Raw genomic sequence first — 21495 nt, forward strand, 5'->3', positions numbered from 1 at the left:
TCAGAGCGCGACTTCAGCTTGACTGACAGCCCCGCTGAGGGCCATGGACCGGGTCCCGTCGCCGCCGCCGCCTCCGGTGCCCCCCCCCCTCCCCTCCGGTGCCCCCCCCCTCCCCTCCGGTGCCCCCCCCGCTTCCGGTTGCCCCCCCCCTTCCGGTGCCCCCCGACCGGATGCTCCGGGACGCGTTGGAACGGGCGGGGGCGGCCCTGGGGGGGGACGGAGGCGTCCGGGAGCTCCTGAGGCGGCGGAGGGAGAGGTGCGGGGGGGGGGGGGAGGGCCCCGTTCATCCCTATGGGGGGGGGCCCATTTATCCCTATGGGGGGGTCCAAAACCCATTTATCCCTATGGGGGGGGGGCCCAAACCCGTTCATCCCTATGGGGGGGTCCATGTATCCCTGGGGGGGGGGGGCATTTATCCCTATGGGGGGCTCTATTCCCATTATATCCCTATGGGGGGGGGGTCTATTCCCGTTATATCCCTATGGGGGGGGGGGGGCAAACCCGTTTATCCCTATGGGGGGCACATTTATCCCTATGGGGGGGGTCTATTCCCATTTTATCCCTATGGGGGGGGTGTCTAATCCCGTTTTATCGCTATGGGGGGGGTCTATTCCCGTTATATCCCTATGGGGGGGGTCTATTCCCGTTATATCCCTAATAGGGGGGGGTGCCCAAACCCGTTTATCCCTATGAGGGGGGCCCCAAACCGGTTTATCCCTATGGGGGGGGGGGGTCTATTCCCATTATATCCCTATGGGGGGGGTCTATTCCCCTTTTATCCCTATGCAGGGAGTTTATTCCTGTTATACCCCTGTGGGGGGGGGTCTATTCCTATTATATTCCTATGGGGGGGGGTCCTATTCCCATTATATCCCTAAGGGGGGGGTCTATACCCGTTATATCCCTATGAGAGTGTCTATTCCCATTATATCCCTATGGGGGGTTCCATTCCCATATCCAACCCTTTTAAGCCCCCCTTTTTGCCCCCCCGCAGCCTGAGCCCCCACCTCCAATGGCTCCTGATCCACCGGCCTGCACCCCCCCTCATCCAGGATGGGCCCCAGTGAGTATTGAGGGGGGGGCACCCATATAACCCCCCATTAACCCTTATATCTGTAGGTGCCCCCTATCCCTATAGGTTATAACCCCCCCATTAACCTTTATATCCATATGTGCCTCCTATTCCTATAGGTTATAACCCCCCATTAACCCTTATATCCATATGTGCCCCCATCCCTATAAGTTATAACCCCCCCATTAATCTTTATATCCATATGTGCCCCCCATCCCTATAGGTTATAACCCCCCCATTAACCCTTATATCCATAGGTGCCCCCCCATCCCTATAGGTTAATACCCCCCATTAACCCTTATATCCATATGTGCCCCCCATCCCCATAGGTTAATACCCCCCCCATTAACCCTTATATCTATAGGTGCCCCCCCATCCCTATAGGTTAATCCCCCCCCATTAGCCCTTATATCCATATGTCCCCCCCATTCCTATAGGTTGTAATCCTCCCATTAACTCTTATATCCATATGTCCCCCCCACCCCCATAGGTTAATCCCCCCCCATTAACCCTTATATCCATATGTCCCCCCCATCCCTACAGGTTAATCCCCCCCCATTACCCCTCATACCCATATGCCCCCCCATAGGTGCGGCCTGGTGGCCCTATGGATGGCAGCAGCCCTATTGACCCCCCCCCACCGCCCGGCGCCCCCCCCCCGTGGGGCTGGAGGAGGTTTTGGGGGTGGCCCGAGCCCGAGGCTTCACCATCCATGGGGAGATGTTCTCAGGTGGGTTATGGGGGGGGGGGGGATTTAACAATGTGTGTGCCCTATTGAACCCTATGGACTCCCATTTAACCCCATATCCACCCCATTTATCCCTATCCCCCCATTTATCCCTATATACCCCCCATTTACCCCCATATCCCCCCATTTAACCCCATATCCCCCCATTTAACCCCATACCCCCCATTTAACCTCATATCCCCATTTATTCCCATATCCCTTACTTAACCCCAACCCCCCCATTTACCCCCATATTCCCCTATTTACCCCCATACCTCCCATTTAACCCCATACCCCCCATTTATCCCTATATCCCCCCATTTACTCCCATACCCCCCATTTACCCCATGCCCTCCCTTACCCCATGCCCCCCTTTTACCCCATACCCCCCCATTTACCCCCATTTACCCCATTCCCCCCATTTACCTCCATACCCCCATTTACCCCATACCCCCATTTACCCCCATACCCCCATTTACCCCATACCCCCATTTACTCCCATGCCTCCATTTACCCCATACCCCCCTTACCCCCATAACCCCCCCTTACCCCATGCCCCCCCCATTTACCCCATACCCCCCCATTCCCCATACCCCCCATACCCCATACCCCCCATTACCCCATACCCCCATTTACCCCCATACCCCCATTTACCCCCATATTCCCCTATTTACCCCCATACCTCCCATTTAACCCCATACCCCCCATTTACCCCCATTTACCCCATACCCCCCATTTACCCCCATTTACCCCATACCCCCCCTACCCCATACCCCCCCTTACCCCCATACCCCCCCCTTACCCCATGCCCCCCCCAGCCACAGACATGGCCGCTCTGGCCCAGGAGCTCTTCCATTGCCAGGCTGAGGTCACCGAGGGGGGGCTGGAGGGGCCCAACCGGTCCCGGCTCCTGCAGCACCTCCTGGGGGGGCTCCCCCTCCTCGTGCCGTATCCTTTGGGATGCTCCCTATGGGGGGGGGCAGATCCAGGTTATCCCTATAGGGGTCAATGGGGGGGGCAGATCCAGGTTATCTCTATAGGGGTCAATGGGGGGGGCAGATCCAGGTTATCTCTATAGGGGTCAATGGGGGGGGCAGATCCAGGTTATCCCTATGGGGGTCAATGGGGGGGGCAGATCCAGGTTATCCCTATGGGGGTCAATGGGGGGGGGCAGATCCAGGTTATCCCTATGGGGGTCAATGGGGGGGGGCAGATCCAGGTTATCCCTATAGGAATCAATGGGGGGGGGGGGGCAGATCCAGGTTATCCCTATAGGGGTCAATGGGGGGGGCAGATCCAGGTTATCCCTATGGGGTCAATGGGGGGGCAGATCCAGGTTATCCCTATGGGGGTCAATGGGGGGGGGCAGATCCAGGTTATCCCTATGGGGGTCAATGGGGGGGGGCAGATCCAGGTTATCCCTATGGGGGTCAATGGGGGGGGGCAGATCCAGGTTAACCCTATAGGGGTCAATGGGGGGGCAGATCCAGGTTATCCCTATGGGGGTCAATTGGGGGGTCTCACACCCAGTTTATCCCTATAGGGGTCAGTGGGGGGGGGCAGATCCAGGTTATCCCTATAGGAGTCAATGGGGGGGGGGCAGATCCAGGTTATCCCTATGGGGGTCAATGGGGGGGGCAGATCCACTTTGTCCCTATAGGGCTCAATGGGGGGGGGTCCCACACCCAATTTATCCCTATGGGGGGGGTCCTGCTCCCTGTTCATCCCTATGGGGGTCCCCTTTTCCCTTGACCCCCCCCAGCTACGACGAGGACAACAACCACGAGCCCTGCTGCCGTCGTGGGCACCGAGCCCATTGGGCCGTGATAACCGGTAATGCCCCAAAACAGGGGGATTTCACCCCAAAACCAACATGGGGGGGGGGGGGGGGTACACACATAACCCCCCCTCCATCCTAACCCCCCCCCCTTTTAGGTGTGTTATTGGGCACCCCAAGCCCTGCCCCCCGCCCATTGGGACGCCCGGATCCCGACATTCCCAACCTTTTCCATGCTCGGGATGAGGACCGGGATCAAGGGGGGGGGTTCCAATGGGGGGGGGGCCCCCATTGAGGGGGTGCTGGTGCTGGCCCAGCAGGGCAAGAGCCCCCGGCCCCAGCTATGGAGCTTGGGGGGGCTCCATAGCAGCAATGCCCAATTGATGGAGCTGAGCCCCCGCCGGGGGGGGGACGGGCGCTGCTATGTGGTACCCAGGGGGGGGGTGGCCCAGGGGCTGGGGGGCAAGGCTGTGATGCTGCGGCCCCCCCCCCGGGCCGTGATGGTAATGGGGGGGGTTTAAGGTGGAAATGGGGGTGAAAATGGGGTTTAGGGCTGGAAATGGGGGGATTTAGGGTGAAAAGGGGGGGTTTAAGGTGGAAATGTGAGGTTTAGGGTGGAAATAGGGGTGAAAATAGGGTATAGGGCTCAAAAGGGGGGGGTTTAAGGTGGAAATGTGAGGTTTAGGGTGGAAATGGGGTTTAGGGCTGGAAATGGGGGGATTTAAGGAGGAAATGGGTGTTTAAGGTGGAAATGTGAGGGTTAGGGTGGAAATAGGGGTGAAAATAGGGTTTAGGGCTGGAAATGGGGGAGATTAAGGTGGAAATGGTGGTGTTAGGGTGAAAATTGGGTGTTGTAAGGTGGAAATGTGAGGTTTTAAGGTGGAAATGGGGGAGTTAGAGTGGGAATGGGGCTGGAAATGGGGGGGGGTTAGGGTGGAAATGGGGGTGTTTAGAGTGAAAAGGGCGCTTTTAAGGTGGAAATGGGGCTGAAAATAGGGTATGGGGCTCAAAATGGGGTAGTTTAAGGTGGAAACGGGGTTAGGGTGAAAATGGGGGTTTTAAGGTGGAAATGTGCGGTTTAGGGTGGAAATGGGGCTGAAAATGGGGTTTATGGCTGGAAATTGGGGATTTAAGGTGGAAATATGAGGTTTTAAGGTGGAAATGGGGGGGTTAGAATTGGAATGGGCCTGAAAATGGGTTTTATGGCTGGAAATTGGGGGATTTAAGGTGGAAATGAGGGATTTTGAGGTCCGAAAACAACAACTTTGGGATAACCCAATGGGATTCAGGCTGCGATCCCCTTCCCATTGGGATCAATGAGCCCCCCCATTGGGCGGAGCCTCTGCGGCGCTCTCCGCTCCCATTGGCTGGCGCGGAGGGGGGGCGTGGCCTGACACCGGAAGCAGCGTGGCCTGAGCCCGGAAGCGGCGCCCTGAGGGGAGGCCGCAACCGGTTGGGACCCCCCCTCAAAACCGGGTGCTCCCCCCCCAAAACCGGGTGAACCTTGACCCCAAACCGGATGCCCTTTGACCCCAAACCGGGTGAACTTTGACCCATGGCCCGTCCCATCGCCCTACGGCGGCTGCATCGGACCTGCGGCCTACGGGGCCTCACGGCCGAGGAAGCGGAACGGGCCCGGGGGGTGCGGGGACCCCCCCGGCAGAAGGTGAGGGGGGGGGAGGGGTGAAGGGGGAGGGGAGGGGGGGGAGGGGGGGGGTTTGGGGACCCCCCCCCCCGGTACCGGAGCCCCTTTAACCGGTTGGTTCTGCCCCACAGCTGAGTGAGGGGGCCCGAGAGCGGCCGGTGCCGGTGTCACGGCTGGGGAGGATGGCGAGCTTCGGGGGTAAGGGGGGGACATGGGGGTCAGTGGGGGTAATGGGGTTCAGTGGGGTTTGAATGGGGTTATATGGGGTAAATGGGGTTTGAATGGGCATCAGTGGGGTTTGAATGGGGATCAATGTGGTTAAATGGTGTAAATGGGGTTTGAATGGGGATTAGTGGGGGTAAATGGAGTCCAGTGGGGGGTAAATAGGGTTCAATGAAGTTAAATGGGGGGTAAATGAGGTTCAGTGGAGTTCAATGGGGTTAAATGGGGTTTGCTTGCGTGTAAATGGGTTTTAATGGGGCTAAATGGGGGGTAAATGGGGTTCAATGGGGTATGAATTGGGATCAAGGGGGGTAAATGGGGTTGAATGGGGATCAGTGAGGGTAAATGGGGTTTGAATGGGGTTATATGGGGGGTAAATGGGGTTTGAATGGTGTTCAGTGTGGTTTGAATGGGGTTCAGTGGGGTTAAATGAGGGGTAAATGGGTTTGAATGGGGACCAATGGGGTTTGGGGGCTCTCCCATGTCTTTCCCCCCCCCCAGGTCTCGCTCTGGGGCTCGGGATAGGGGCCCTGGCCCAGGCGGCACGAGCAAAGCTGGGGGGTGAGTGCAGGGGGGGGGTAAATTACCCCCCATGACCTCAATTACCCCCATGACCCCAATTCTCCCCCTTGACCCCAATTACCCCCATGACCACAATTATCCCCCATGACCCCCAATTACCACCCCATGACCCCAATTCTCCCCATGACCTCACTTTGACCCCCATGACTTTTGACACCCCATGACCTCACTTTGACCTCCCATAACCCCCCCATGACTTCACTTTGACCTCCCCATGACCCCCCTGACCTCACTTTGACCTCCCTATGACCCCCCCCATGACCTCACTTTGACCCACCCATTACCTCACTTTGACCCTCATGACCTCCCCATGACCTCATTCTGACCTCCCCATGACCCCCATGACCTCACTTTGACCCTCCATGACCTCCCCATGACCCCCCCATGACCTCACTACCCCCCCCGCAGGGGCTCCGCTGGGTGCCAGCTCCCTCCTGGCCGGAGCCAACGGGCAGCGTCTCGCGGGCGCCCTCTGCAGGACCCGGGGGGCGGCGCTGAAGCTGGGCCAGATGCTGAGCATGCAAGGTGGGGACCATAGGGACACATAGAGACACATAGAGACCTATAGAGACACATAGAGACACATAGAGACACATAAAGACCCCATAGAGACACATAGAGACCCCGTAGAGACACATAGAGACACATAGGGACCCATAGGGACCCATAGAGACCCATAGAGTACCACAGAGATACATAGAGACCCCATAGAGACCCATAGAGACACATAGGGACCCATAGGGACCTATAGAGACCTATACAGATCCATAGAACCCCATAGAGACTTATGGAGAGCCATAGAGGCTCCATAGAGACCCCATAGAGATTTACAGAAAGCCATAGAGACCACACAGAGACCTATATAGACCCCATAGAGCCCCACGGAGACATATAGAGACCACATAGAAACCTATATATACCCCATAGAGACCCCATGGAGACCCATAGAGACCTATAGAGACCCATAGAGGCCATGGAACCCCCCTGTGACCCATAGAGCCGCACAGAACCCCCCCACGGACACCCCATAGAGCCCCCTGTAACTCATAGAGCCCCATAGAACCCCTCCCTGCCTCCCCCCAGCTGGGTTTGGGATCCCAGGATCCGGATTTGGGATCCCAGGACCTGGATTTTGATCTCAGGATCCAGATTTGGGATCCCAGGACCTGTATTTGGGATCCCAGGATCCCCATTCAGGATCCCGGGATCCAGATTTGGGATCCCGGGATCCACATTCGGGATCCCAGGGATCAGCTTTGGGATCCCAGGATCCCGATTTGGGATTCCAGGATTCCGGATCCCCCCTTTCAGATCCCGGTTTCCTGCCTCCGGACCTGCTGCAGGCCCTGGAGCGCCTCCGCCAAGGCGCTGACTTCATGCCCCGCTGGCAAAGCACCGTGAGCTCCATCCCCATTCCCACCCCCATTCCCTATGGAAAACCGGCATTCCATGGATCCCATCTTCTATCCCACAGCAAGTCCTGGATGAGGAGCTGGGTCCCGGCTGGAGGGATAAGCTCTTGGAATTCCAGGATATTCCCTTTGCGGCTGCTTCCATTGGCCAAGTGCACCTTGGGATGCTGCAGGATGGGACCCGAGTGGCCATCAAGATCCAGGTGGGAAGCAGGATTTTGGGGTGAAAAAGGGGGGATTTGGGGCCTCTTTGATCCCGGTATTCCCATAGTATCCCGGTATCGCCCAGAGCATCCGCAGCGACGTGGAAAACCTCTTGGCTCTGCTCCGGATGAGCTCTGCTTTGCCCAAGGGTGAGTTGGGAATCCCAATGGATAACAGTGGGATATGGGTCCCAAATCCATCTTTTCCCAACCTTTTCCTTCCCAATCCCTTTTCCAGGCCTTTTTGCTGAGAAATCCCTGGAAGTGCTGCAGAAAGAGCTGGAATGGGAATGCGATTACCAACGGGAAGCCCAATGCGCCCGCACCTTCCGGTTGGGATATAGGGAATGGGATGGGATTTGGGGGGGGGGGTGATCCCAGCGGATACCTTCATGCTTCCCATGCCTTTTCCTAAGGGATCTCCTTCGGGATGATCCCTTCTTCTCTGTGCCGCGGGTGGTGGAGGAGCTGTCGGCATCGCGGGTCCTCACCATGGAGCTGGGCAGCGGGATCCCATTGGATCAGTGTCGGGATCTGGCGCAGGACGTGCGGGATGAGGCGAGTACAGGGGGGGGGTTAATCCCTGAATCCCATGGAATTCCTATGGAATTCCAATGATATTCCCATCCTGGGGGGTTTTAATCCATGAATCCCATGGAATTCCCATCCCGGGGGGGTTTAATCCCTGAATCCCATGGAATTCCAATGGAATTCCAATGATATTCCCATCCTGGGGGGTTTTAATCCATGAATCCCATGGAATTCCCATCCCGGGGGGGTTTAATCCCTGAATCCCATGGAATTCCAATGGAATTCCAATGATATTCCCATCCCGGGGGTTTAATCCCTGAATCCCATGGAATTCCAATGGAATTCCAATGATATTCCCATCCCAGGGGGTTTAATACCTGAATCCCATGGAATTCCTATGGAATTCCAATGGAATTCCCATTCCAGGGAGGTTTAATCCCTGAATCCCATAGAGTTCCAATGGAATTCCAATGGAATTCCCATCCTGGGGGGTTTAATCCCTGAATCCCATAGAGTTCCAATGGAATTCCAATGGAATTCCCATCCCAGGGGGTTTAATCCCTGAATCCCATCAAATTCCAATGGAATTCCAATGATATTCCCATCCCAGGGGGTTTAATCCCTGAATCCCATGGAATTCCAATGATATTCCCATCCTGGGGGGTTTAATCCCTGAATCCCATGGAATTCTAATGGAATTCCCATCGTGGGGGGGGTTTAATCCCTGAATCCCATGGAATTCCAATGGCATTCCCATGGCATTCCCATAGATCTGCACCCAGCTCCTCCGCCTCTGCCTGCAGGAGCTCTTCGAGTTCCGCCTCATGCAGACCGATCCCAACTGGGCCAACTTCCTCTATGACCCCCCCCAGCACAAGGTGAGCCCCTCCCCCCCCCCCCATTCCCGGCATTCCAGCCCCATTCCCATTGGGATCCATCATTCCCATCCCTATTCCCATAGGTGACACTGTTGGATTTCGGAGCCACACGTTCCTTCGATCGGGAATTCACGGATCATTACATTGAGGTTTGGGGGGGGGGATTTGGGATCCCCCCATCATTTATCCCTATGTATTCCCAAGCATTCCCAGTTTTCCCCCCCCCCATTCCAGGTGATCTGGGCTGCGGCCGATGGGGATAAGGAGAAGGTGCTGCAGAAATCCCGGGATCTCAAGTTCCTAACGGGATTTGAGAGCAAAGTAAGGGATGAGCCCCCTAATTCCATACCCCCCCCCCCCAATTCCATGTATTCCCCCACCAGATCCCATGCCAGGGATACCCATCCCCCCATATCCCCAGTGATCCCAATCACTCCATATTCTCCTGTATTCCCATTGATCCCATATCCCTGTTGATACCCCTATAACCCCATTGGCCCCATGTCCCCATCGACCCCGTGGCCCCCCATATATTCATTGCCCCCATTCACCCCATAGCCCCCATTCACTGCACTGTCCCATTCACCCTATTATTCCCCCCCATTCACTCCATTGCCCCCATAGCTTCCATTGCCCCCATTCACCCCATAGTTCCCCTTCACCCCATTACACCCATTCCCCCTCTAGCCTCCATTCACTGCACTGTCCCATTCACCCCATTGCCCCCATTCATCCCACGGCTCCCATAACCCCCCTTCACCCCCATAGCTTCCATTCACTGCATTGTCTCCTTCACCCCATAGTCTCCCTTCACCCCATTACTCCCATTCCCCCCATTGCCCCTATTAACCCCATAGTCTCCATTCACTGCACTGTCCCATTCACCCTATTGCCCTCACTGACCCCATAGTCCCCATTCACCCCATTAATCCCATTCCCCCTATAGCCCCCATGCCCCCCATTCCCCCCATAGCCCCCATTCACCTCATTGATCCCATAGCCGCCATTGCTCCCATTCACCCCATTACTCCCATTCCCCCCATAGCCCCCATTCACCCCACTGTCCCATTCACCCTATTGATCCCATTGCCCCCATAGCCCCCATTCACCCCACTGTCCCATTCACCCCACTATCCCATTCACCCCATTGCCCCCACACGCCCCATTGCCCCCATTCACCCCATTACTCCCATTCCCCCCATAGCTTCCATTGCCCCCATTCACCCCACTGTCCCATTCACCCCATTGATCCCATAGCCCCCATTCACTCCATTACTCCCATTCCCCATAGCTTCCATTGCCCCCATTCACCCCACTATCCCATTCACCCCATAGCCCCCATTCACCCCACTGTCCCATTCATCCCATTGATCCCATTGCTCCCATTCACTCCATTGCCCCTGTAGCTCCCATTCACCCCATTGTTCCATTCACTCCACTATCCCATTCACCCCATTGCCCCCATTCACTCCATTACCCCCATAGCCCCTATTCACCCCATGGCTCCCATTGCCCCCATTCACTCCATTGATCCCATTGCCCCCATTCACCCCACTGTTCCATTCACTCCATAGCTCCCATTCACCCCACTGTCCCATTCACTCCATTGATCCCATAGCCCCCATTGCCCCCATACCCCCCATTCACCCCATAGCCCCCATTGATCCCATAGCCCCCATTGATCCCATAGCCCCCATTGATCCCATAGCCCCCATAACCCCCCTAACCCCCCCCCCCCGCAGGCTCACCTCTCCGCTCTGGCCGCCGCCATCTTCCTCCTGGCTGAGCCCTTCTCAGCTGAGCCTTCTCCACTGTCCCATTCCCCCCATAGCCCCCATTCACCTCATTGATCCCATAGCCGCCATTGCTCCCATTCACCCCATAGCTTCCATTCACCCCATTCACCCCATTGCTCCCATTCACCCCATTGATCCCCCCTAACCCCTCCCCCCCCTCAGGCTCACCTCTCCGCTCTGTCCGCCGCCATCTTCCTCCTGGCCGAGCCCTTCTCGTCCTCGGCCCCGTTCGACTTCGGGTGCGCGCGCACGGCGGGCGGGGTGCGCGCGCTGCTGCCGCCGCTGCTACGTCACCGCCTGGCCCCGCCCCCGGAAGCGTCCTACGCCCTGCACCGGAAGTTGGCCGGGGCCTTCCTGTGCTGCGCACGCCTCAGGGGGCGCGTCCGCTGCCGGGCGCTGTTCCTGCGCATGCGCGGGAGGTACTGGGAGGGGAGGACACCCCCGCAATAAACAATGGGAGCGGCCCGAGCGGGACGTGTGCAGAGGGGGGCGGGGCCGTGTGCAGAGAGGGGCGGGGCCGTGTGCAGAGGGAGGGGCGTGTGCAGAGGGGGCGTGGACAGAGGAAAGGGGCGTGTGCAGAGGGGCGGGGCTGTGTGCGGAGGGAGGGGGCGTGTGCAGAGAGGAAAGGGGCGTGTGCAGAGAGGGAGGGGGCGTGGACAGAGGGAAGGGGCGTGTGCAGAGAGGGAGGGGGCGTGGACAGAGGGAAGGGGCTGTGTGCAGAGAGGGGCGGGGCGAGTGCAGAGAGGGGCGGGGCTGTGTGCAGAGCGAGGGGCGTGTGCAGAGAGAGGGCGGGGCTATGTGCAGAGGGAGGGGCGTGTGCAGAGATGGGCGGGGCTGTGTGCAGAGGGAGGGACGTGTGCAGAGAGGGGCGGGGCCGTGTGCAGAGAGGGAGGGGCGGGGCTGTGTGCAGAGGGAGGGGCGTGTGCAGAGAGGGGGCGGAGTCGTGTGCAGAGATGGAGGGGCGTGTGCAGAGAGGGGCGGAGCTGTGTGCGGAGAGGGGAGGGGCTGTGTGCAGAGAGGGAGGGGCGTGTGCAGAGAGTGGGGGCGTGTGCAGAGAGGGGGCGTGGACAGAGGGGGCGTGTGCAGAGAGGGGCGGGGTTGAGTGCAGAGGGAGGGGCGTGTGCAGAGAGGGAGGGGGCGGGGGCAGAGAGGGAGAGGAGCATGCGCAGTCGGCTGGGGTGGCATGGGGAGGGGAAAGGGGAGGAGCTGGAGCGTACCATGGGGAGGGAAATGGGGGGGGGTTCATTGATGGGGTCTTGGCTAATTGGGGGGTCCCCATTTAATTGATGGGGGTCTTTGTTAATTGATGGGGTCTTAATTGGGGGGTTCCCCATTCATTTGGGGGGTTGTGATCCATGGGGTTCCCATGGATCCCGGAGCCATTCCCAGAGGAAGCAATTCCAAGCTCGGATCCCGGCGGCTCCAGCTCCGTTGCTGCATCCATAGGGGGGATCAGAGCATCCAACCCCATTCCCGATGGGATCCGTTCCCGACCGGATGTCCTGGAGCTGCCATTGGGAATGGGACCGGGATAACGATGGGATAAGGATGCGATTGGACCACGCTCCTCCTTCCTGCATCACGTGGTATGGTGACGCCAGCCCCTCCTCCGTCACGTGGTGTTGTAGTGGTTGCACCACGCTCCTCCCTCCCGCATCACGTGGTATGGTGACGCCGGCCCGTCCCCCGTCACGTGGTGTCGCCCGTCCGTCCTCCCTCCTCCCGAGTCACGTGCGGACCGGACCGTCCAATGGGGTGCGACGTGCGGCGTCACGTGACGAGAGGAGCGCCAAGATGGCGCAGGCCGGGAAGGAGCAGGAAGCTCTGCAGCTCTTGGCCGAGGCCGACCGGAAGCTCCGCGGGTCCCGTTCGTTCCTGGCCGGGCTCTTCGGGTGCGGGACGGGGGCTGGGGGGGGCAATGGGGGTCAATGGGGGTCAATAGGGATCCTATGGGGCTCTATAGGGGTCTGTGGGTGTCCATGGGGGCCTATGGGAGTCCTATGGGGGCCTATGGGAGTCCTATGGGGGCCTATGGGAGTCCTATGGGTGTCTGTGGGGCCCTATGTGGGGCAATGGGGGGCTCTATGGGGGTCTATGGGGGCCTATGGGAGTCCTATGGGTGTTTGTGGAGCCCTATGTGGGGCAATGGGGGCTCTATGGGGTCCCTATGGGTTTTCTGTGGGGGCCTGTGGGGGTTTATGGGGGTCAGTGGGGTCCTATGTGGTCCTATAGGGGTCTGTGGGGGTCTATGGGTGTCTTATGGGGGCTCTATGGGGGTCTGTGGGGTCCCTATCGGTGTCTATGGGGCTCTATGGGGTCCTGTTGGGGGCAGTGGGTGTCCTATGGGAATCTATGGGGGCCTATGGAGTCAATGGGGATCCTATAGGGGTTATATGGGGGTTCTCTGGGGGGGTATGGGTGTCCCAGGGGGATCAGTGGGGCCCTATGGGGGTCTGTGGGGATCTATGGGTGTTCTGTGGGGGTCAGTGGGGATCTATGGTTGTCTATGGGGGCCTTATGGGTGTCTGTGGGGTCCTATGTGGTACTATGGGGGTCTATGGGGGTGCAGGAGACTGTAATGGGGGTCAGTGGGGGCCTGTGGGGGTGCAGGGTCCTGTGATGGGGGTCAGTGGGGGCCCAATGGCGATCAATAGGGGCCTACAGGGGTCAGTGGGGGCCTATGGGGGTCAGTGAGTTTGAAGTCGTCTATGGTCGGGGTCAGTAGTGTCTTATGTGCATCAGTGGGGGCCTAATGGGTGTCAATGGGGGCCTATAGGGGTGCGCGGACCTGTAATGGGGGTCAGTGGGGGCCTATGGTGGTTATGGGGCCTGTAATGTGGGCCATTGAGGTCTGTAATGGGGGTCAGTAGGGGCCTATAGGGGTGCAGGGGGCTGTAATGGGGGTCAGTGGGGACCTATGGGGTTACAATGGGCTCTGCTGTGGCTCAATGGGGGTCTATGGGGTGCAGTTGAGCTCTAAAGGGGCTCAATGGGGCTCCGTAGGTGTACAGTGGGGCCCTATAGGGATTAAATGGGGCTCCAATAGGGTTTAATGAGGCTCCATAGAGGTTCAATGGGGCCCTATAGGGGTTCAATGGGGCTCAATGGGGCTGCAGGCCCCTCACTAATTCCAGCTTTAATCCCATCTCCACCCTCCTTTCCCATGGGATCCACTTCCTTCCCCCCCCCCCCCCCCCCAACCCCCATTGGATCCCCATCCCCATTGGATCTCCATCCCCATTGGATCCCCATTCCCATCCCCATTGGATCCCCATTCCCATTGGATTCCCCCCCCTCCCATTGGATCCCCGTCCCCATTCCCATTGGATCCCCTCCATCCCCATTCCCATCCCCATTGGATCCCCTTCCATCCCCATCCCCATTGGATCCCCATTCTCATTGGATCCCCCCCATTCCCATTGGATCCCCATTCCCATTGGATCCCCATTCCCATTGGATCCCCATCCCCATTCCCATCCCCATTGGATCTCCTTTCATCTCCATCTCCATTGGATCTCCATCTCCATTGGATCTCCATCTCCATTGGATCCCCATCCCCATTGGATCCCCCCCATCGGATCCCCATTCCCATTGGATCCCCATTCCCATTCCCACTGGATCCCCATCCCCATTGAATACCCCCTCCATTCCCATTGGATCCCCATTCCAGAGGCAATTCCCGCATCGAGGAAGCCTGCGACATCTACTCCCGCGCCGCCAACATGTTCAAGATGGCCAAGAACTGGAGCGGTGCGTCGGCATTCCCGAGCCCTGCGCCATTCCCGGCGCCATTCCCATTGGGAATAACCCCCCCCCTCATCCCGACGCTATTCCAGCCGCCGGGAATGCCTTCTGCCAAGCGGCCCAGCTCCACCTGCAGCTGCAGAGCAAGCACGACGCAGCCACCAGCTTCGTGGATGCCGGGAATGCCTTCAAAAAGGCGGATCCGCAGGGTAAAATCCGGGAATTCCGGCTCTTTATTCCCTATTTTCCTACCTTATTGTCTTCCTTTCATGTAAATCCCATAGGATTTGCCCTCCCCCCCCCTTGTTTTCTGCTTTTGGGGGTGTTATCATTGGATTCTGTGTGGGTTGGGAAGGGCCTTTTCCATGCGGGAATTCTGGGGGAGAGCAGGTGGCTGGAGCCGGAGGGGTCGGGATGGGATTCCGGCTTGGATCATGCCTGGCTTGGCTCCTGGGTGGGAGCAGCTGTTGGGATGGAGGCATTCCAATGGGATGGAGTCATTCCAATGGGATGAAGTTATGCCAATGGGATGGAACCATTCCTATTGGATGCACCCATTCCAATGGGATGGAGTCATTCCAATAGGATGAAGTTATGCCAATGGGATGCAGCCATTCCTATTGGATGGAGCCATTCCTATTGGATGAAACCATTCCAAGGGCATGGAGCCATTCCAATGGGATGGAGCCATTCCAATAGGATGCAGTCATTCCAAGTGCATGGAGTCATTCCAATAGGATGAAGTCATGCCAATGGGATGGAGGCATTCCTATTGGATGGAGCCATTCCAATGGGATGAAGTTATTCCAATGGGATGGAGCCATTCCTATTGGATGGAGCCCTTCCAAGGGGATGGAGCCAGTCCTATAGGATGGAGCTATTCCAAGGGGATGGAGCCATTCCAATGGGATGAAGTCATTCCAAGTGGATAGAGCCATTCCAATGGGATTAAGCCATGCCAATGGGATGGAGCCATTCCAATAGGATGGAGCCATTCCAATAGGATGCAGTCATTCCAAGTGCATGGAGCCATTCCAATGGGATGGAGCCATTCCAGGATCATGGAGCAGCTTCTCATCCTGGTGGCTCCGCTTACAAGTTGGGGTATCCCAAAGTGGGGAATGGGATCTGAGCTTTGCCATTCCCATTGAGCTATCCCGGGATTCCCATTGCCCGGAACCCATTGAATCCCAAGGGATCCTCACACTTCCCAATGGGAGCATCTTGGGATGAGCATTCCCAACCAGAGCCAGGGATGGATGAGGACACATGGAATGCTTTGGGATGCAGCTCGTCCCCATCCCAATGGATTCCATTGGATGCTGGAGCATCCCAGGCTTCTCCATTCATCCCAGTGTCCTATAGGGAAGCACTTCCCAACATTCCCTCTATCCCTTCCCTTTCCCACCTGGAAGCTCCTCCTCATCCCAACATTCCATACCCATTCCAAGCCCTTTTCCCCCTCTTTTCCCCATCCCCCTTTTCCTTTCCTTTCCTTTCCTTGTTTCCCAATGGAATTCCAGAAGCCGGGATAACATTGATCTAATGGGATCTGCTCTGTTCTCCTTACAGAGGCCATCAACTGCTTGCTGCGTGCCATTGAGATCTACACGGACATGGTGAGTGCATTTCCATGCCCATATCCATTGGGAATGCCGCTCCGGAATGCGGCATTCCCACTTTTCCCACTGCTTCCAGGGCCGCTTCACCATCGCTGCCAAGCACCACATCTCCATAGCCGAGATCTATGAGACGGATCTGGTGGACATCGAGAAAGTAAGGAAAAGTTGGGAATGCTGCGGGATGCTCGGCCTGGATTCCAATGGGAAACCCCCTGGAATTCCCAGCTTGATCCCATTGGATTGGGCCCATTGCTTCCCAAGGGGTTTGGGATTCTGGCTCCATGGGGTTGAGCTGGGTGATCCCAAAGCATTCCCATTGTAGGGAATTCCGACAGTGGGTGAAGTCAAGGCTCTTTTCCATGTTATTCCCAAGGAAATTCCAGTGCTTGGGAATAACCCTTGGAAGGGGGGGGGGTTCTGCCATTCGTAGAGGAGCTGCTGGGGTTTGTCCATAGGGAATAACATTGGGAATTGCCCATAGGGGTAATTGTTGGGATTGTCTTCATGGAATAATGTTGGGGTTTTCCTTATGGAATAACAGTGGGAATTATCCTTAGGAATTAAATACTGGGATTTTCCCGCATGGAATAACATTGGGATTTACCTTTGGATGCTTAATGTAGGGATTTCGCTTATGGAATAACATTGGGAATTGCCCTTATGGAATAACATTGGGATCTTTCCTTCGGGAATAACATTAGGAATTGCCCTTAAGAATGAAGGATTCAGCTTTATCCTTTGGGAATAACATCAGGAATTGCCCTCAGGGCCTCAATCCCAGGGTTTTCCCTATGGAATCCCATTTGCCTGCTCCTTGCCCTTGGGAATGGTGCAGGGGCAGCAGCTCCATCCCCATTCCCAGCAGGGAGCTCCGGCAGCAGCAGATGGAGCTGGGGCTGCTCCATAGGGAAGCACTTGGGATTCCTCCAGCTCTTCCCATGTTTTCCAGGCCATTGCCCACTATGAGCAGGCAGCAGATTATTACCGGGGGGAGGAATCCAACAGGTAGGAATTGTGGGAATGGGGCAGCCCAATGATGCCATTCCCAACAGCAACACCATTCCCAACACCATTCCCAGTGCCATTCCCAACAACACCATTCCCAACAGCACCATTCCCAACAGCACCATTCCCAACAGTGCCATTCCCAACGACTCCATTCCCAACAGAGCCATTCCCAACACCATTCCCAACAACACCATTCCCAGTGCCATTCCCAACAGAGCCATTCGCAACAACAACACCATTCCCAACAACACCATTCCCAACAACACCATTCCCAACAGCACCATTCCCAAAAATGCCATTCCCAACAATGTCATTCCCAACAGCGCCATTCCCAACAGCGCCATTCCCAACAGCACCATTCCCAACAGAGCCATTCCCAACAGAGCCATTCCCAACAGTGCCATTCCCAACAACGCCATTCCCAGCACCATTCCCAACAGACCCATTCCCAATGATGCCATTCCCAACAGCGCCATTCCCAACAGTGCTATTCCCAACAACAACACCATTCCTAACACCATTCCCAGCAACGCCATTCCCAGCGCCATTCCCAACAGCAGCATTCCCAACGCCACCATTCCCAACGACGCCATTCCCAATGCCATTCCCAATGCCATTCCCAACTCCACCATTCCCAACAACGCCATTCCCAACAACACCATTCCCAGCAACGCCATTCCCAACAGTGCCATTCCCAGCAATGCCATTCCCAACTCCACCATTCCCAACAGCGCCATTCCCAACAACATTGCCAGCATTCCCTGTATTCCAGCACTCCCAGTATTCCCAGCATCTCCAGTATTCCCATCATTCCCAGCGTTCCCGTCCTCCCCGGCATCCCTGGTATTCCTGGTATCCCAGTATTCCCAGCATTCCCACTATTCCCATCATACCCAGTATTCCCAGTATCTTTAGTATTCCCGGCATCCCTGTTATCCCTAGTATTCCTAGTATTCCCAGCATCCCTGGCATCCCCAGTATTCCCTATATCCTTAGTATTCCCTGTATCCCCAGCATCCCTGGTATTCCCAGCACACCCAGTATCCCCAGTATTCCCGGTATTCCCACAGCTCGGCCAACAAGTGCCTGTTGAAGGTGGCCACATACGCAGCACAGCTGGAGCAGTACCCGCGTGCCCTCGACATCTATGAGCAGGTGAGGACATTCCCGAGGATGGGAATGGGGCTGATCCCTCCCTTCCCCTCCCCGTCCCATTCCCTTCCCATCCCCATCCCCTTCCCGTCCCCTTCCCATCCCCTTCCCGTCCCCTTCCCATCCCCTTCCCATCCCTATCCCATCCCCTTCCCATTCCCATCCCATCCCCTTCCCATCCCTTTCCCATCCCCTTCCCATCCCCTTCCCTTTCCCTGCTCCAGGACCTATCCCTGTGCTGTCTTAATGGTATTCCTATGGTATTCCTATGGTATTCCCATGGTATTCCTTGACGCCAATATGGTGTTCCGAGGGTATTCTTATGGTATCCTTATGATATCCCCATGGTATTCCTGTGGTATTCCCTATGGTGTTCCCATGGTATTTCTATGATGCTCCTATGGTATTTGTATGATAGCCCTATGGTATTCCCGGGGTTTTTCCTATGATATCTTTATAATGTCCCTATGGTATTCCATAGTATTCCCATGGTTTTCCTATGATATGTCTATGATATTTTTATGGGATATCAATGGTATTCCCATAGTATTCCTATGGTCTCCCTATGGTATTTGTATGAGATCCCTATGGCATTCCCATGCTATCCCCATGGCATTCCCAAGGCATTCCCTGCTCTCCCGCAGGTGGCAGCTGCAGCCATGGACTCTCCCCTGCTCAAGTACAGCGCCAAGGAGCACTTCTTCAGAGCCGCCCTCTGCCACTTCTGCATCGATGCCCTCAATGCCAAGGTACCCGTGGTCCTGATCCTGGTCCCCATCCTCATCCTCATCCCAGTCCCCATCCTCATCCTGATCCCTATCCTGGTCCCCATCCATCCCCTCTGATCCTCATCCCCATCCTGGTCCTCATCCGGTCCCCATCCATCGCCTGTACTCCTCATCCCGGTCCTGATCCTCATCCCGGTCCTGATCCTCATCCTCATCCCTCTCCCCATCCTCATCCTGGTCCTGATCCTCATCCCAGTCCTCATCCCGGTCCCCATCCATCCCCTGTGCTCCTCATCCTCATCCTGCTCCTCATCCATTCTTTGTGCTCCTCATCCTCATCCATCCCCTGTGCTCCTCTTCCTCATCCCGGTCCTCATCCTGGTCCTCATCCCAGTCCTCATCCATCCCTTGTGCTCCTATCCCCATCCTGGTCCTTATCCCAATCCCCATCCATCCCTTCTGCTCCTCATCCTCATCCTGGTCCTCATTCTGGTCCTCATCCATCCCCTGTTCTCATCCTTATCCTGGTCCTCCCTCATCCCAGTCCCCATCCATCACCTGTGCTCCTCATCCCAGTCTTCATCCCGGTCCTCATCCCAGTCCTCATCCATCCCTTGTGCTCCTCATCCTGGTCCTCATCCTCATCCCAGTCCTCATTCTGGTCTCAGTCCTCATCCCGATCCTTACCCCGGTCCCCATCCATCCCCTCTTCTCTTCATCCATCCTTTGTGCTCCTCATCCTCATCCATCCCCTGTGCTCCTCATCCCAGTCTTCATCCTGGTCCTCATGTCGGTGCTCATCCATCCCTTGTGCTCCTATCCCCATCCTGGTCCTCATCCCAATCCCCATCCATCCCTTGTGCTCCTCATCCTCATCCATTCCCTGTCCTCATCCCCATCCCTCCCTCTCCTCCCAGCTGGCCATGCAGAAGTACGAGGAGATGTTCCCAGCGTTCTCTGACTCCCGGGAATGCAAACTCCTCAAGGTGAGCCCATCCCGACATTCCCAATTCCAGCCCTTAGGAATGCTGCCAAACCCCCTTCCCTTTACCCCATGTCTTACAGAAGCTTCTGGAAGCCCACGAGGAGCAGAACGTGGATGCATACACGGACGCGGTGAGTCCCATGCCACCATTCCCACATCCGGGAATTGGCAGCTTCCTTTTCCCACTTCCCATCTCCTCTTCCCAGGTTAAGGAATACGACTCCATCTCCCGTCTGGACCAATGGCTCACCACCATGCTGCTCCGCATCAAGAAGACCATCCAAGGCGAGGAGGAGGATCTGCGCTAGGACCATTCCCAGTATTCCCAATGCCATTCCCAACTCCCGGAGCCCCCCCCCCCCCCCCCTCCACCTACTGCACATATTTAATGGCCTTTCCCTATTCCTGCCCTTTGGAATGGGCCCCTCTGGATCCGATGGGGGGGGGGAGGAAGAGGATGCTGCTCCATGGGGCAGGGGCTCTCCCACCTGTATCCCAGTTCCCAAAGGCAAATAAAGCGGAGCATGAGCGGATCCTGCCCCACACATGGGGGGGAAGGATCCCCCCTGACCCCCAAGTCCCTGCCCCACATATGGGGGGGGAAGGACCCCCCTGACCCCCAAGTCCCTGCCCCATACATGGGGGGGGAGAACCCCCCCTGACCCCCAAGTCCCTGCCCCACACATGGGGGGAAGGATCCCCCCTGACCCCCAAGTCTCTGCCCCACACATGGGGGGGGAAGGATCCCCCCTGACCCCCAAGTCCCTGCCCCACACATGGGGGGGAAGGACCCCCCTAACCCCCAAGTCCCTGCCCCACACATGGGGGGAAGGACCCCTCCTGACCCCCAAGTCCCTGCCCCACACATGGGGGGGGGAAGGACACAGGGACCAGGCTCCTGCCCCATCCCCATAGCCCCTGCTGGTCTCCATTTAGGCCCTTTAGCTCCGCCCCCTTTGCGAAGGCCACACCCAGAAGGGGCGGGGCTACAGTTGAGTGGGCGTGGTCTCAGCCTTGCCACATGGGTCTCACTACAGGCCTGCACAAAGGGGGGTGCCGAAGCTCCGCCCATAATGGGGTGGAGTCACTGCTAGCACCGCCCATAAGTGGGAGGATCCTCCCCTTCAGCCAATCAGATGGCTCCTCTTCAAAGCCCCGCCCTCAATAGGCAGAGCCTCCCCTTCACCCAAATAGATGGCGCCTCCTCCAATGGGCGGGGCCACTAAACCACGCCCACAAGAGGCGGAGCCTCTGATTGTTCTTTATGCAGACATCCCCGAAGCCCCGCCCACAATGGGCGGAGTCTCTTCCCCACTATGCAGGTACAGCCTAAGCCCCGCCCATAGGTGGGCGGAGCCTCTTTGCTCACCCCTCCAAGCGGCAGCTCCCTCAAAGCCCCGCCCACAGTGGG

At 57.2% G+C, this 21495-nt stretch overlaps 3 protein-coding genes and 1 long non-coding RNA gene across 4 annotated transcripts; 3 read left to right on the forward strand and 1 right to left on the reverse strand.

The window, feature by feature from the left end:
- Positions 1 to 133: 133 nt before the first annotated feature.
- ACTMAP (actin maturation protease) lies at positions 134 to 3948 on the forward strand. The gene is given in 7 exon segments (XM_034072185.1): positions 134 to 256; positions 995 to 1063; positions 1662 to 1725; positions 1727 to 1802; positions 2618 to 2747; positions 3562 to 3632; positions 3735 to 3948. Coding segments are annotated over 7 exon segments (633 nt in total). The 5' UTR covers positions 134 to 170; the 3' UTR covers positions 3872 to 3948.
- A 643-nt stretch (positions 3949 to 4591) lies between these two features.
- On the forward strand, positions 4592 to 11310 carry COQ8B (coenzyme Q8B). The gene is made up of 13 exons (XM_034072197.1): positions 4592 to 5242; positions 5353 to 5419; positions 5945 to 6004; positions 6434 to 6550; positions 7337 to 7422; positions 7500 to 7640; positions 7709 to 7790; positions 7879 to 7972; positions 8057 to 8198; positions 8942 to 9049; positions 9133 to 9198; positions 9284 to 9370; positions 11008 to 11310. The coding sequence occupies exons 1-13, from the start codon at positions 5132 to 5134 to the stop codon at positions 11293 to 11295; spliced, it is 1449 nt and encodes a 482-aa protein (XP_033928088.1). The 5' UTR covers positions 4592 to 5131; the 3' UTR covers positions 11296 to 11310.
- LOC117437655 (uncharacterized) lies at positions 7511 to 8295 on the reverse strand. Its single transcript, XR_004550484.1, has 2 exons — positions 8029 to 8295; positions 7511 to 7919 (listed from the first exon to the last, which is right to left on the reverse strand). It is a non-coding gene; the product is annotated as an uncharacterized lncRNA (long non-coding RNA).
- Positions 11311 to 12594: 1284 nt separating the features above from the next.
- On the forward strand, positions 12595 to 20617 carry LOC101877086 (alpha-soluble NSF attachment protein). The gene is made up of 11 exons (XM_034072205.1): positions 12595 to 12737; positions 14516 to 14595; positions 14682 to 14798; positions 16162 to 16208; positions 16288 to 16365; positions 17161 to 17216; positions 18290 to 18374; positions 19016 to 19120; positions 20017 to 20085; positions 20165 to 20215; positions 20291 to 20617. Exons 1-11 carry the CDS (start codon positions 12640 to 12642, stop codon positions 20390 to 20392), a joined length of 888 nt encoding a protein of 295 aa, XP_033928096.1. The 5' UTR covers positions 12595 to 12639; the 3' UTR covers positions 20393 to 20617.
- The last annotated feature ends 878 nt before the right edge of the window (positions 20618 to 21495 follow it).

This window comes from Melopsittacus undulatus, chromosome 24 (assembly GCF_012275295.1).
Source record: "Melopsittacus undulatus isolate bMelUnd1 chromosome 24, bMelUnd1.mat.Z, whole genome shotgun sequence".
Taxonomy (NCBI): domain Eukaryota; kingdom Metazoa; phylum Chordata; class Aves; order Psittaciformes; family Psittaculidae; genus Melopsittacus; species Melopsittacus undulatus.

Bases quoted from the DNA above. Each gene is read 5' to 3' on its own strand.
- COQ8B (XM_034072197.1), top strand. From the start codon at position 5,132: ATGGCCCGTCCCATCGCCCTACGGCGGCTGCATCGGACCTGCGGCCTA. The intron at 6,005-6,433 runs GTGAGTGCAGGG...CCCCCCCCGCAG, and splicing joins GGCACGAGCAAAGCTGGGGG to GGGCTCCGCTGGGTGCCAGC. The intron at 7,641-7,708 runs GTGGGAAGCAGG...GTATTCCCATAG, and splicing joins GAGTGGCCATCAAGATCCAG to TATCCCGGTATCGCCCAGAG.
- LOC101877086 (XM_034072205.1), top strand. From the start codon at position 12,640: ATGGCGCAGGCCGGGAAGGAGCAGGAAGCTCTGCAGCTCTTGGCCGAG. The intron at 12,738-14,515 runs GTGCGGGACGGG...TCCCCATTCCAG, and splicing joins TTCCTGGCCGGGCTCTTCGG to AGGCAATTCCCGCATCGAGG. The intron at 16,366-17,160 runs GTAAGGAAAAGT...CATGTTTTCCAG, and splicing joins ATCTGGTGGACATCGAGAAA to GCCATTGCCCACTATGAGCA.